This window comes from Schistocerca americana, chromosome 2 (assembly GCF_021461395.2).
Source record: "Schistocerca americana isolate TAMUIC-IGC-003095 chromosome 2, iqSchAmer2.1, whole genome shotgun sequence".
Classification (NCBI taxonomy): Eukaryota; Metazoa; Arthropoda; class Insecta; order Orthoptera; family Acrididae; genus Schistocerca; species Schistocerca americana.
The window spans coordinates 549,984,697-550,001,805 of NC_060120.1; the positions used below are offsets into that span (position 1 = coordinate 549,984,697).

Consider the following 17,109-nt stretch of genomic DNA (forward strand, 5'->3'; position numbering starts at 1 on the left):
CATGTGTGCACATATTTACTTGTTTAATATTGACTCACATCACTGTTGTGTCCTCAGTCTTCACATCAACTACTGTCCGTAAAAGACACCTACGGTTCTTTCCAAAAACTGTGCACAGTCGAGTACCGACAAAAAATTGTAGCTGCCAAATATTTAAAACAGAATGCACACTAGAAAAAAAGGTGATGAAACGTCATATTCTCCACAGGTATAAAGAAGGCTGTTAATATGTGACATCTCTATTAGGAAATGGCTAACACAGTGCATAGTACATGGTGCATGGCACACGGGGCAGGTCCCAGTAGCAGGTTACTATCTAGCATTTCCCAGAGCAAAGATATTTGATTTTTCTTTGATAGAATTTAAAAACTTAAACTACTATCACAATCTAGTCATTAGGAGCGATAATGTAATGTCAGAAATTGTAACACGGTAGCTTTTATATGTCTTTAGGCAAAGTAACTCGTAGTGCACAAATTACTCAAACTATAAACATCCTGTACTTGATAATGAAAGCACTAGCGACTTCAAACCGACTGTATATATAATTTCAAATCCTTTAGAAACTCTGTTTCGCTGATAACCCCACAAAATAATGAAAAAAAAGTATGACTAACTGCACTCTTGCTTCCATGCGCTAAAACTGCTGCACCTGGCATGACATTTTAATTCGTTACTTCTTTACTATCAACTCTATTCGCAAAACCTTTTGCAGACAGCATTTACATTATTGAATGTAACTGTAAAACTGTATTGTTGTACGGCATACAGTTCGGGAAACATGATGTTTTGTGCATGGAAATTCTGTTCTTCAAGGAATTTGGGACGGAGGTTAACTGAAATGAGCTTTACTTTTTTTCTTTTCTAATAGCTACAATATCATCCGGAAACGAGGTGGCATTCTTCATAAGACTTTTATTAGCAGTTTTATTCTTCCTGAGGAACACTTGTGGTCAGTTTTTATGTGTCCTCAGCACCGGGTGAAGAGCTATATTCCCGCCCTTTTCGTGTAAAATTCATAATCAGAGATATGGTATACGGTCTATACGGTAGGTGTTTACCCGGCGTGAAAATCGACATATCTCGAAAACGTAGTCAATTACAGCTGTGAAGTCCACTATTCCTCATTCTATCAACATCTGGAGTAGGTGTCGTAAAATCTTCAATAAACGGGCCAGTCTCTGCTCTGCGTACATAAAATCATCCGACCTACGGCGTGCGTTTGGTGCCTCCTACATATAGTTTGCTGAGTAACTGCATATCTTAAAGTAGCTGCATGGTTACCGAAGAATTAACTTGCATTTTTTAATAATATGCACTCAGAATAAAAAAGAAGACACTCCACGGAGGAACTATCCTAATGAGTGGAAACCGGAAGACGGGATGTACAAGTACAGGCGAACAAATCATTCCAGTTTCAGAGAAACTAGATGATTTATTCAAGAGAGAGAGAGTCACAAATTGACCAAATCAATAATGCGTTGCTCTACCTCAGGCCCTTAGGCGAGCAGTTATCTGACTTGCCATTCATTCATAGATTTAGTGGAAACGTTGTTGAGGGGTACCGTGCCACATTCTGCCCAACTGTCCTTGCTCGTAACGGTAAACTTTTGCAAGCAATAAGTAGAAACTCTTGTCGCGTGCGGGAGGGTATTATCTTGTTGAAATGTAAGCCCAGAGAGGCTTGTCATGAACGGCAACAAAAAGGGGTGTGGAATACCGTCGACGAGTTTTCTGTCATATGAAATGGCACGCCGCACCATCATTCTTGGTTCTCAGGCCATATGGCGAGCGAAAGTGAGGTTGGTATGCCACTGCTGCTCCAGATACGTCTTCGCTGGTCATTGTGTCTCATTTTGAAGCGGGTCACAGCACTGACGACAGTTCTACCCCAGTCACTGAGATTCCAGCCTTGCGACGTGTCTGGAGGCGCCCCGTATAGCTGACTGTCGCCACCCAAACTGCCCGACGTCCAGGAGTCTGTACTGCCTGTTTCCGTGCTTGCCAAAGCCTACCGTGGCCAGCAAGGTCGCCGGAGCCCTCCCCAATTCAGAACGTTTGGAGCAACAAAGCCAGGGACCTCAAACCAACTCTCGATTTTGTCGATCTAACGCGCCAGTTGGACCGAACTTGGCAAGATACCCCTCAGGAGGACATCGAACAATTCTGTCACTCAGTGCCAAGCCGAATAACTGTCTGCATAAAGGCTAGATGTGCACAAACGCGTTACTGACTTGCTCAGTTCTAGAAGCTCTTTCTCTTGAATAAATCATCCAGTTTTTCTGAAATTGTAATCACTTGTTTGTCTGTACATGAATATCAGATTTACCGATTTCCACCCCATTCGAACAATTCCTTCATGGTACGTCGTCTTTTCTTTCATTTTCCTTTTCTTTTGTCTTAAATTGTATCATTACGATATCGACTTACCAGTTCAGCATCAAATGATTTTAATCCGTTACCTGTGAGCTTAACAAATGCCAAAGTGTGACTCTGCAACGTAAAAACGATATTTGATGACTAGCTGGTAACATGAAACTGGTAATGATAACATTTTTCTAGCCTGAAGCTGAAATATTCAACAAAATACCTCTATTAGGTGGTCCCTGTGTCTCCCTAAGGCAGTACGTGTAGTCTGTTTAAAATTTTCTTATAGATATGTGGTTATACGTCCTCACAGAGACAGCCCCTAAGAAACTGCCATAGGCTTTGTTGCTTGATCACCCGTAGGACTGTGGCGGATGTAGCGGAATGAGAAGACCTTGGTTCACATGAGAGCAACCGACAGGGAGCACAACATCCGTGTTAACAAGTTCTGTGATCTTCAGTAGAGGCACTGGAGTGACTGGTTAGAATCCCTATCGTATCCCTGTAACAGTTGAAACATCACCAATAAGCGCTCCCGCGTGGAGAGGTCGTGCACCGTTGTATCTCATCATTGAACATCACAACCATCAACCATTCCACATACAGTGCTGGGTACAGGCCCCCTTCCAGGCTACTGTGTGTCTCATTGCGTTCAGGTAGATGGATGCATTTTTCTCCTGTATGCTTTCATCATATTCCTTCTTAGCACTGGGTTACCGCCTCGGTCTTTCCTTATTCTTAGATTTCAACATATTCTTTATCCCATCCATCATACACTCGAAAACTTTCATGTCTACCCGACCTCAGTTTAATTTTAATTATAGTCACCCTCTACAATCACTAATCTGAGCCAATTCTGTTAATTCGTCTAGTCCATTAATTACCAACATAGATCTCCAGTTTATAGCTAAATGAGCCTCTGATTTTGAAATTATTCTCACTGCTATAAATAAAAACTGGTAATACACACTGTTTCTAAATCTTCCGTTTCACACACAGTTTAGTTTTGAAAACTTCATGGAAGGAGTATCAGTAAGACAGTTGTATGTGAGAATGAGCATAAATGTTGAAACGCGCTGAACGTAAAGAAACTACAAGAGCGTTTTATAGAAACACTTATGAGTTCATAGGGTCAATCAAATAAGTAAAAATTGCCTTCATGAGATAAATTACATAAGATACAATTAAACTACCTTCCTTAGTATCAAAAAGTGACGTGAATCGTCCACCTTTTAGATATTCCAAGAGGCGAATGCTATGAGAGGAAAACAGGGAGGTCAGTAGTGTTGATGAGGTAGAGAAAGACTATATGCTTCAAAACTAGCAATTTTCATTGCTCGCGTTTATGTTATTTTGTATTTACCCTTTCGAAAGTTGAAAGAGGCCTCCCCATGAGTGAGCACGACTTTATAATCTAGGCAGCTGACTCTCACAGAGATGAACTCGGAGATTTCGATGCTCTAAACGCATTAAAGACACGACACAACGTAAGGAAAGCCGACTGCACCCACCTGAGCAGTATTTTCCAATGCCCGAACCCGGCGGAAGTAGATGACAAAGACTGTACAATAGCTCAATAACTCGTGACCGCAATACAAGAGTTACAATAACAGTCATAAGACAATTGGGCTGGAATTGGGGCTGGAATTCGCAAGTACCATGGAACGAGTATCTCCATAGTCTTAGAACAGAAGTCAGAAGAATAAGAAGACGAAGACTGTACCAGAAAGGCAAGACTACGGGAGAAAGAGCCCGCCGTCTGGGCAGATACAGAGAACTTGCAGCAATTTTATAGACCACCTGCGGCAAACAAGAACAAAGCGCTGAAACCGATTCGAGGCACAGAACCTACATCTTGACCCATCGGTTACGCCGTATAAAATCGTCTGCCGAAAGATAAAATATCCGGCAATGATAGTAACTCTAAAGTGAGCAGACAGCAGCGTGATAGAAATCTGGCGCTAATCTGCACGATTGCTGCTGGACTGTCTCTTTCCAGATAATTCGACAGAAAACGAATTTGATGAACACAGAACGAAAGTGGGGAAATATACATCAGAAATGAAATTTTTCCCATTTTCGAAAGAGGAGGTTGAGGGAATAGTTCCTGAAACTGAAAAGGAATAAATCACCTGGTCTTGACGGTATACCTGCTGACGTTCTACTGACTATTCACATGGACGCAAGTTCAAGTCTATACAAATGTATAAAGCGTGTATGTTGCAGCAATGATACTAAGTATATGAAAGAACCGAAATCTGATTATTCTGAAGCAAGTTGAAGACATGACTCCTCTCGCTCAAAATTCCTACAGACCGATGAGCCTTCTCGTTGCTTTAGGTACAGTGGTTGAGAAGCAGCAATACCGTAAACATCAGAAGAATAGATCTTCTTCATGCAATAAATCTCCCACCGTATGAATTCAGAAGTGAGAAGTCATCAGAAGACTCCGTAAAGAGGCGGTAAGACTTACGCCCTTAAACATGTTGTAGCCACAATGTGAACATTGCCGCGGCTTTCGATCACTTATGGTAGCTAGCACTTCTTGCTTCTTGACCTCCTGAGGGGCTTGGACTGCCCAGCAGCTTTCTACAATTGCTTTAAGAACTATTGTCAAAACAGAGCAGCAATCACGTCGTGTCCTAGAGAGGCTCTCACAGAAGAATTTTCTAACGGCTGCCCACAGGGATCTGGTACTTGAACCTGTATTATGGAAGCTGCAGGATAACGAAGCATTCGAAGGGATAGGGCCATATACTGACAACCTGACGGTCCCTGTCAGAAAAAGCTCCAGTGAACTGGAAGAAGGATGTGGCAAGTTCCTTCAACAACTACATTGTTAAATTGTCTGATGCGACTGATAAACGTGGTAAATGTTGTTAAAAGTGAAACTCTGGTGAGATATGATCATGAAATTATGTGACAGGTCCACAAGGGGAAAATTCGCCACCAGATACTAAGGTGTTCTCTTGGACGAGCAACAAAATTATCATATTGGAGAAATAAACAAGAGATGCAGGTACACTGATAACAGAATTACTAATCTAGTCAGTTATGATTATAAACTATCAATACAGACAATGAGGACGTATCATAATGCCACCCTAACTGTGATAAAAGCGTTAGGAGGTGATGCGAGGATGCTTGGGTGCACAGGCTTCTGCTCACAACAGCAGCGCGGATAGTTAGGAGGGTGAACACGGAATACTACTTCGGTTGAGAGGCGGCTTTAATAATAATACTTGGAAAATGTCCACTTGATCTTGAGATACTGAAAAGATCGGTCATCTGTTGACTGAAGAAAGAGCATATTGAAGTCCTGCATATAATAAGAATACGAGCCATAAAGCAGTAAATTGACAATCAAAAACGGAAGGAAGATCCCCAGACAGGCAGTGCACCTGCGGTTTTCTCCCAGATGTAAAACTGAAACTGGGAATGAGGCATCTGAATCCGTCAAGAGACGTGACACACGTCTTGACGCGACAAGAGCCTTATGTAACCTGCTGGCACTCAACTGGTCGAAGACAGACCTCCAAAGTGCCATTGGTAAAGAAAGAACACCAGAACATACCATTTCTTTTATTTATTTGACCACCAGTAGTAGTCAATCTACCATCTAAATAACGTGGCTGAACTGTACGTTCAATTGTATGCAAAGAATACATAAATTCGTATTTGCTGATATAAGACCTGAAGCTGTCACAATTTTGTCCACCACAAATGGACAACAACATTTCACACCAGTATAGAAATTCCATCAAAAGAAAGACATGAAAAACGCAAACCATTACGAGCTACAGACTCTTACCAACACTTTAAAGGAAACTTACAGTCACTTTATAAAGACGAATGTCGGTAGCAAAACGAAAGAGAAGAATCTGATAGAAGGACGTGGTATTTCTCATTCATAACAATTTCTTCAGTAATCTAACCTTTCACACTGAAATTTGGGACACGAAAAAAGGATGTAGGTTACGTGAGTTTCCTATTCAGAACCAAGGTCCCATCTAAGGGAACTGTAAGTGTTGATTCGTTGTAGATGGAGAGGAAAAGAGGCATGATTGAACCAGAGTCTAACGATGGTGGAAATCGTTGATCGGTCGAAATGGGCCTTCGGAAACCACGGTTTTGTAAGAATTCGAGGCTGTAATACCGTGTAATAACCTCCTCCATTTGTTGGGACACGTTCCAAAATACTTGCCATTGTGTTTTCCGTGGCTCTGACCACCACGTAGGTAGTCAGTAAACGTAAATTTTAAATCAAAGACAATGCCACGGAGGAAGCTTGGTTCACTAATACGTCAACTTCCCCATTATAGCGGATGCCAGCGTGGGACTGCACCCACTGCAATTGGATGGTCTACCCCCTCCGTTCTGTGAACATATTCAGGACATACTAACTGGGGACCACCGTTGTACGACGATTTTACTGCTTATACTGATCGGCAGTAACTCAATCAGCACGGAACGCTCGAGTGCGTGGCGAAGCAGGGTGGCAGGTCCAGGACAATATTTTTTTAAAACAAATCGTGTTGTGCGTTACCTTGGCAACGAACCTCTGTCTGTTTCACTAGAGGAGGTTGTGACGCAGAAGACCGAGAGCAACGGGTCGAAGACATCTGAGATCAACAGTTGCAGCAGACGATATATTAGTTACGCATGCTAGACGATCACAAAAACAAGACAGAGTGGAAGCGCATCCGTGTGCCGTGCCTCTCCATCCACAGAACTAGAACACTGGCAACAGCGGCTCTCCATCGGAACAGGGGAGTCATCCCCTGGGCCGGCCGAAGTGGCCATGCAGTTACAGGCGCTGCAGTCTGGAACCGCAGGACCGCTACGGTCGCAGGTTCGAATCCTGCCTCGGGCATGGATATTTGTGATGTCCTTAGGTTAGTTAGGTTTAACTAGTTCTAAGTTCTAGGGGACTAATGACCTCAGCAGTTGAGTCCCATAGTGCTCAGAGCCATTTGAACCATTTGAATCATCCCCTGGAAGGAGAAGCTCACACAAATGGTAAGAAGCACACGCAACCACACCGCTCTCCGAAGCGCCCAGGAATGGGCAGGGAGTACATACGGGCTGGGGAGTGACGGAGTGCATTTCGGAATATGGCAGATTAGAATTGATATCATTACCGTTTATAACGTTTTTTAATATTTTATAATGCATGCTAGTGACAAATAGGAGGAAATCAGGTTTAGAGCAATAATACTGTCGGGTATATTTAGATCTGGAAGTAAGTGTAGTTTTATTAATAGTAGGAATAGTTACCTGGTGGGAATGTCTAAAGTATCCTTAGCTGGTGATGTATAAGAAAGAACTTACTAGGAAAGAACTTACTGTTGATAATTTATCGAAAACTGAATACAGCCTTTGCTTAAATTATAGACAACTGGCTATAGTGTAATAAATGAATACATAAAGAAATAAATATTTCGGTAACAAATAATTTTTTAACTTGGGTTTGAGAACAGTATTTAAAGGGTAGCCTTTATGACACCATCGCTGGAGGGTGTCACGTGTTTGAGTCCTATTCCCGTATGGATGCGAATTTATATATGTTTTTGTTGGTGGGAGTTCCTCTGGACAAGGAAGAAAAATTAACAGAAATGAGCATAGAGTCGGACTTTTGGTACGTGTTCAGGATTTGGGTCCCACTTCGCCAGACGATTTCGAAATCGAACACACCACGCTGCTAAGTGAAATGTATATAGCGGAAACAACTCTCTAGGATGCGGCCAAACCATTTCTCTATGATATAATCCTTTCCAGGAAAACTAGTTCAGCGAGAGTTTTAAAATCGGGAGAGAATGGAAAATTAAAAACCTTGACGAATGGTCATGAGTTGCACCTAGATAGTTCAATCGGTAAGTGCACTGCCCGTAAAAGAACATGTTTGGCGTCCGTGTCCCGGTCAGATACACATTTTCTTTTCTTTCACGCAACTCCAGATGAGGTTCACAAGCTCTCTTTTCGTAATCCTTCTTGCCCGAAGGTTATCTCATCTAGTCGTGTAATTGAATTCACTCCACTTCTGCAATCGCATCGACATTTAACTGAATGGGAAGGCAGAAGGCCACATAATTTTCTATATTCTGCGCTTCATATTCACACAGCACAACAGCAGAATTCCTACTAAGGATGGATTTTATCAAAAAAAGAAGACTGTTTTAGCCTCATTTCACGGTAGTCTTCTCTTCCAATCAAAGCTGTATTGATAGTGGTATTTTCATAGTCCTGGGAACAATTGAATACTCATTCTTTAAATTACGCTACATGCCTGCGAGGAAGATTTATTCAAGAGAATACGCAATTTTATGTTTTAGCCACTTTACTCTTTCCCGTGGTCGTCTTTATAACAATTCGGTAAAACAGATTGATGATAATAATGCATCCATTGCTCCTTTTGTTTGTTAGAAAATGGACTGCTCAAGTATAATTAAAATTTTATTATGACATCCGTTCCTCAGATGAGGCATGTAAATGAGAATGAGCGTGGAGCTTGAAATGGGGTTGAACAATAAGGGGCTACGAAAGAGTAACATTCACTGATGAGCCAAGGCATTCATATTAGCGACGATACTGGCCGCTGGTAGATATGTCCACTGACATGGTACAGGGAGTGGAAACGAGCAGCTCGTCAACAGCGGAGCTGGTCTACAGTCCGTGTGACACTGCCGTGAGTCTTCACGTAAGGCGGTTGAAGGACGGTGAAACAGCGAGTACCCGACAATGCGTTGGACATCCATATCTCATCCCAGAACGTGCAGATTGGTGGCTTGCCGGATCTGTAAAGCATGATAGGTGGCTATTTGTGACAGATCTGAAGATGGAATACAGTAGTGGACCGGGCACAAGTGTTTCGGAGCCCACCGTTCAATGCACGTTCTTGAACCGGGGCACCGCAGTAGACAACCCCTATGGGTTCCTACGTTGACCCAACGACATCATTAATTACGACTGCAGTTGGCACACGATCATCAAAATTGGACAGTGGATCGATGGAAACACCAGGCAACATGAGTCACTTCTTGTTACTAAAGGTTGACGGTCGTGTCCGGAACCGGCATCAACCAGGTAAACGGTTGCTCGAAACATGAACCTCGTCAAGGTCGCCGCACTGCGGGGGTGCTATAATACTATGTGTTTACTCATATAGCCTTCCGCGTGACCTGTGGTAGTAATCGAAGGCACCAGGACTACCACTAACTATGCGAATATTTTTGTGGATCAACAGCGTCTCTTCTTGGCTGGTGTCTCCGATGACGGCGATGACACCTTCCAGCACGGTAAATGTCCCTGTAATAAGACCACATTCTTGGTACAGTGGTACAGTGCTTTTCAGTGGCGTAATAAACCAAATTCGCTAAGCGCGGAGAAGCCATTTTCCCGTAACTTAGGGGAATTATATGACTCTGTGACCTGGGCTTAGGCATAAGGTGCCACATACCTCCGGAAACATACACTGAAGACCCAAAGAAACTGATACTGTATGGGGCCCCGCGAGCACGCAGAAGTGCCGCAACACTGCGTGACATGGACTCCACTAACGTCTGAAGTACTGGTGGAGGGAACGGACACCATGAATCCTGCGTTCATGCCTGGGGCGTTTCGTGGCCAGCGGAAGTGTTTAAACTCAAACAAATGTTCCTGGAACCACTCTGTAGCAATTCCGGACGTGTGGGGTGTCGCATTGTCCTGGTGCAATTTCCCAAATCAGTCGGATTGCAAAATGGACATAAATGGATGCAGGTGATCAGACGGGACGCTTATGAACGTGTCACCTGTCAGAGTCCTATCTAGACGTAACAGGGGTCCCATATGACTCCAACTGCTCACGCCCCACACCATTATGGAGCCTCCGCCAGATTGAAGAGTAACCCTGCTGACATGCAGGGTGCAAGGTTTCAAGAGGTTCTCTCATACCCATACACGTCCGTCCGTTCGATACAATTTGAAACGAGACTCGTCGGATCAGGCAAAATGTTTCCAGTTTTCAACAGTCCAACGTCGATGTTGACGGGTCAAGTCGAGGCGTAAAGCTTTGTGTAATGCAGTCGCCTAGGGTACACGAGTGTGCCCTCGGCTCCGAAAGCCCATATCGACGGTGTCTCGTTGAAGGATTTGCACACTGACACTTGTTGATGGCCCAGCACTAAAATCTACAGCAGTTTCCGGGATGGTTCCACTTCTGTCACGTTAGACGATTCTCTTCAGTCGTCTTTGGTCCCGTTCTTGCAGGATCTTTTTCCGGCCGCAGCGATGTCGGAGATTTGATGTTTTACAGGATTCCTGATACTCGCTGTATACTCGTGAAATGGTCTTACGTTAAAATCCCAATTTCATCGCTACCTCGGAAATGCTCTGTCCCAACGCTCGTGCACCGACTGTGACAGCACTGTCAAACTCACTTAAATCTTGATAACCTGCCATTGCAGCAGCAGTAACCGATCTAGCAACTGCGCCAGACACTTGCTGTCTTATATAGGGGTTGCCGACCACAGCGCCGTATTCTGCCAGTTCACATTTCTCTGTATTTGAATATTCATGCCTACATCAGTTTTTTTGGCGCTTCAGTGTATATGCCTAAAATAGCCTTTGAAAACTTTGTTTCATCTTCTTTATGTGATATTGCTCACGTTCAGGAGAAGTAACCAGTCTGGAAAGATATAAAGGAGAAATAGAAAAACAAATCGAATACTGGGATAAGACAGTTTTACCTCGTACGTAATATTTTATTCAGACGTAGATGTCCTGACAGACCTATTTGGATACTGTGCATCACAGATGAATTCGTCAACAAACACATTTGGTACACACTTCTCACTTTGGTGCTAAAGAAATTACGGGATGCCCATTATTTCAATAATATGGAAAAGCGAATTCGCGCTGTCTTGGCAAAATACAAACTTTGCCAAAAAGCGGAACCACCTACCGTTAGACACAGAACACCACTATTGCCAATCACTTCTGTGAAACTAAGAGAATTAGCAGAATCCATCCCACGCACAGTAGCTGCGCTGTATTACGCTGCAAACTTGGACCAATACGCTATTAAGCGATTGATATTAATGTTTTGGCTCATGAATGTATACGTGGAGAATGAATTGAAAGACAGAAAGGGGAAGTATAAGAAGGGACTTACGGAGAGGAAAAGGAGAGTTAGTGAGGCAGACGAAAATTACGCATTTTCAAGAAAAGAAATAATAATTTTTTGTGTTTATGTTAGTGAAATTGGGTTATCGTAACATCTATGGCCAGACGTATCAAAAGAGTGGGTTACACGTAAGCTAAAGTCGATTGTACAAATACGCACCAGGATTAATAGAGAATATTGGTAACATAATTTAGACGAACGTTCCCTGTTTCTCACACGAGTGCCACGTATCGGGCTAATAACGATGCAGTATATTTGCTTTTGTTAACATAATCCAGAGATAAACACACACAAAATGAGTTATTTACTGACAGACAGAGGATAGACGAGAACTGAATGATGAGTGCCGACATTAGTGGTGACGTCAGACCGGTACTTACAGTTCAGCTCGTCGGCGTGGTTATCAGCGCAGTGCGTCCAGTCGTCACACCAGAAGAAGCGGTGAACGCGAGTCCCGTCGCCGCATATCCGGAAGAAATCTGTGTAGGAAACATCCGGCTGAGCTGATGAAATTACTAAGAAACTGTACAATCGTATATCTGACACTTCAACCTCATTTAATTTTTATTACAACTTTTTGAACACAACTGAACTGATAAATAATTGCTAACTTCCAACAAAGTGGAGAATCTTGGAAACATGCCTAAGTCTTAATAGGACATTATAATCTCATGCAAGTCGTTATTGCTATAAGCATAATTTTTTTAACATCTTGGAATAATCGCAAAACATATTTTAGCAATATCAAACTTTAAACATCGGATTGAAATAAAAGCGAAAATGAAAGTACTCGTCTATGTAATTTCGTAAATGCGTTTAATACACCAGAATTCTCATAACAAAGTGCACATTAATTTCCTTAGTTTTTTCAAGTATTGTCACAAGAAGACGTTATTTTAAAAACAAGAGGACAAAACAGAGACATCCGTTAGAGGTTGTGATGTTATGAAAAATGTGTTAAAAATAATAAATATCGTGAACTGATAGAGGTCTGTGTTCTTTTTCCTGTTCTATTTTCCATGTGAAAACGACCGTGCTGCACGTTGCAATCGGTAACGGAAAAATTTTAAATTTTCGCTGTTTCATAATCGTTAAAACAAATTGGGAATGTTTCTTCAAAGTCAGTACCGCCATTAGACTCTTGTTTATTTACAATGTTACATTTACACTTACACAATCATGATTTCGGCTTCAACGTGTCATTATCAAGTGTTTTAAGTGTTTTACAGTGCCTAAGATGTCATGCTGTCGTATTTAAAATACACTATTGTTGAGTGGTACTTAAGTAAATAAATTAGTGAAATGAAAGTGAAGTAGAAATTAGAATATAAATGAAAAACTTAGTTTAGTTTAGAAGAATTACACACTGGCAAACAGCGGGCAGAACAGCAGAGCAGAAGAGACAATGACCATGAAGTCAGCAAGTTCCACATAATCGGACGCTGTCGATTCAGCCGTCAGGGCATCGCCCGACCGGCTCACGTGTTTCTCAGTCGTCACGTGTGATCGAAAGCCCTCGCCTACATTCCAAGAGCCAATGACCGACGTTAAGAAGATTTTTCGAGAAGCTTTTCAACGTGACAGAAGAGGCAATGACCGGTTCACGTGTTTCTCAGTCGTCACATGTGATCAAAGGCCCTCGCCTACATTCCAAGAGCCAATGACCGACGTTAAGAAGATTCTTCGAGAAGCTTTTCAACGTGACAGACGAGGCAATGACCGTGAAGTCGTTCACCTCCAGTAAACTGAAGTGAATAAATACACGAGACGCAGTGGGCCCGACAGACGAAGACAAGAGAAGAAAGTAGCAGTAGTTTTCAGTCAGTTTCGGTGCTGAAGACCGTCATGCAAGAAGAGACTACATCATACACAGACGCACCAAGACCGCCGCTGTAATGGAATAGCAAGCAGCAGCCTCGGCGCCAGAAGACAGAAGTTAAAAGGTATTTGAAGTCTGATTTTTACGTCCCCGGGTGACTCGTGAGGACGGGAAGGAGACGGCCTCACATCAGCAGTCACCTGTGAGCTGGGATGAAGATCTGACAGCCGAAGACTGGCAAGCGGGAGTCCGTTGTTCGAGTCCAGGACACTGGCCTTCCCCTGCCGCGCCGCTCCGCTGGCCGACGCGCAACACACGCGGCCGCTTAGAGAAGAGAAACACTGGGACGCCACATCCAAGGTATCACCATCCGATGCACGACTTCGCTCGCAATAATTAAATGGGCCACCTCGCGCTGTGCGTCTCTAGTCAGCTGGGCGAGACGACGACACGAGATACACACTGCCACGCGTAATCAGACGCCGCCACTGCCGCAGCAGGAGGCTTCGCAACCGACACAGCTGCCGCTCTCCGAGCCAGAACATCGAGTAAGGAAACAGTTGTACAAATCTTCAATAAACGTTATCTTATGTAAAAATGCTGTTTCATTGTACCTCATACCCGAGCCAAGGAAGACCACATGTTGTTAAGAGAGAAAAATTAATTTATTTAGTATTTTCACCCTGGCATAATGCTTTAGAATTAAATGTACATTGCAGTGATGCTCATCCTGACAATTGACTAGCATCAAAAGAGAAAATCTAGTTACATTTAGTGACATAACTGTTACACTATTAGACACTTTGTGTAAGAGTCGATATTTCTGCAGAGCCTACTGCTTTGTTTCATCACTGAGTATACCATCTTGAGTCAAATAGCGTATTTTAAATACGACAGTATGCAATCCTAGGCACTGTATAACACTTAAACACTTGATAATGGCACTTTGAAGCCGGAATCATGATTTTGTAAGTGTAAATGTAACACTGTAAATAAACAACAGTCTAAGGGCGGTACTGACTTTAAAGAAATATACACTCCTGGAAATTGAAATAAGAACACCGTGAATTCATTGTCCCAGGAAGGGGAAACTTTATTGACACATTCCTGAGGTCAGATACATCACATGATCACACTGACAGAACCACAGGCACATAGACACAGGCAACAGAGCATGCACAATGTCGGCACTAGTACAGTGTATATCCACCTTTCGCAGCAATGCAGGCTGCTATTCTCCCATGGAGACGATCGTAGAGATGCTGGATGTAGTCCTGTGGAACGGCTTGCCATGCCATTTCCACCTGGCGCCTCAGTTGGACCAGCGTTCGTGCTAGACGTGCAGACCGCGTGAGACGACGCTTCATCCAGTCCCAAACATGCTCAATGGGGGACAGATCCGGAGATCTTGCTGGCCACGGTAGTTGACTTACACCTTCTAGAACACGTTGGGTGGCACGGGATACATGCGGACGAGCATTGTCCTGTTGGAACAGCAAGTTCCCTTGCCGGTCTAGGAATGGTAGAACGATGGGTTCGATGACGGTTTGGATGTACCGTGCACTATTCAGTGTCCCCTCGACGATCACCAGTGGTGTACGGCCAGTGTAGGAGATCGCTCCCCACACCATGATGCCGGGTGTTGGCCCTGTGTGCCTCGGTCGTATGCAGTCCTGATTGTGGCGCTCACCTGCACGGCGCCAAACACGCATACGACCATCATTGGCACCAAGGCAGAAGCGACTCTCATCGCTGAAGACGACACGTCTCCATTCGTCCCTCCATTCACGCCTGTCGCGACACCACTGGAGGCGGGCTGCACGATGTTGGGGCGTGAGCGGAAGACGGCCTAACGGTGTGCGGGACTGTAGCCCAGCTTTATGGAGACGGTTGCGAATGGTCCTCGCCGATACCCCAGGAGCAACAGTGTCCCTAATTTGCTGGGAAGTGGCGGTGCGGTCCCCTACGGCACTGCGTAGGATCCTACGGTCTTGGCGTGCATCCGTGCGTCGCTGCGGTCCGGTCCCAGGTCGACGGGCACGTGCACCTTCCGCCGACCACTGGCGACAAAATCGATGTACTGTGGAGACCTCACGCCCCACGTGTTGAGCAATTCGGCGGTACGTCCACCCGGCCTCCCACATGCCCACTATACGCCCTCGCTCAAAGTCCGTCAACTGCACATACGGTTCACGTCCACGCTGTCGCGGCATGCTACCAGTGTTAAAGACTGCGATGGAGCTCCGTATGCCACGGCAAACTGGCTGACACTGACGGCGGCGGTGCACAAATGCTGCGCAGCTAGCGCCATTCGACGGCCAACACCGCGGTTCCTGGTGTGTCCGCTATGCCGTGCGTGTGATCATTGCTTGTACAGCCCTCTCGCAGTGTCCGGAGCAAGTATGTTGGGTCTGACACACCGGTGTCAATGTGTTCTTTTTTCCATTTCCAGGAGTGTATTATGACTGTGGCCCCGCATTATGAAAAAATTATTACATTGGGAATGATTGAATAATGGTTATATGACTTTAATAGTTGGGTTATGACCAGACATGGCCGTAACAGTGTGTGGATTAGCTGACCTGAATGCCAGTGGGCAATGTGTGTCTTCGAAGGTTCGCCTTCCAAGCTTAGTCTTCCAAAGTCGCTGATACGTCGGTCCTCGATCCAGAAATACTTGGCACCCGAACAGACCTTTCTTATCTAGCAAGGGGATGGGAGATGGTGGTCTGCAGTCCTGATTATAAGACGTTATGCTGATTTCCTGGGTTGTATCTGAAACGTCTGCACAAAGTCTCAAGCAGTTACAGCTACTGTTGGCGGTCCTTCTGACGACACACCAAAAGAATAAGCTATACGTATTATTATCCTGTCTTTGCTTTCGTTTCTACCGTTTCATACAGTAACCCAGTGACCACGGTAGCGCATAGGTAACTATCGCAGGTATCCACTAGATATGCTGCACTAAGGAGCAGGTTTTCCACTTCAGTACACCAGTATATGCCTCCCATTACGACAGATGTCCACCTTGATAGCTGAGCGGTCAGCGCGACGGAGTGACATGCAAAGATGCCCGGGTTCGATTCCCGGCTGGGTCGGAGATTTCCTCCGCTCAGGGACTAGGTGTTTGTGTCGTCTTCATCATCATATCTACCCTACCGACACGCAAGTTACCGAAGTGGAGTCACCTAAAAATACTTGCACTTGGCGACCGGTCTACCCGACGGGATGCCCTAGCCACACGACATTTCATTACGACAGATAAACTGTCTGCTTCATACAATGGCTAGACTGGAAAAAGCTACTTGAAAAAGCACTTTCTATTCCAAACATCTACTGCCAGTGTCCCTATCAGTCTAGTGTGACATGTATCGCGGAAATGGGAACAAACTGCAGCAACACATGGTCCGGAATTGACGTCAGTCCATAATTTTCCTACACAGGCAGCGAAAGTCAGTTAATACGTTAAATTCAAGAACTTCTTTTGATACCACGAACCCGAACATGTTGAACCTCGATGCATCACTGTTAGCAAATTTTATGGCAACATGTTTCGTATAAATGAGTGAGATAGGGTGGGCGGCAGTCTCACTGGTTCAGGAGGACGTACGGCATTACAGAAGTTTGACGGAACTCTTCTCTATGAAGGCGGGGCAACGACTTGCTACCCTGTTCTCTCGTTACCATTTGATAAAGTTCCACACATGCATCGCTGAAACTCTCTTAGTGAAGTCTTTTTAGTACCGCAGAAAAAGGATAT

At 44.2% G+C, this 17,109-nt stretch overlaps 1 protein-coding gene across 1 annotated transcript in view; it reads right to left on the bottom strand.

Annotated features, from left to right (window-relative positions):
• The window catches only part of LOC124594160 (G-protein coupled receptor GRL101-like), a 356,496-nt gene that overhangs the window by 261,709 nt on the left and 77,678 nt on the right, over window positions 1-17,109 (bottom strand). The window contains exon 5 of the mRNA XM_047132516.1: window positions 11,911-12,009. Coding sequence (XP_046988472.1) covers window positions 11,911-12,009 — 99 coding nt within the window. The remainder of the gene's footprint in view (window positions 1-11,910; window positions 12,010-17,109) is intronic.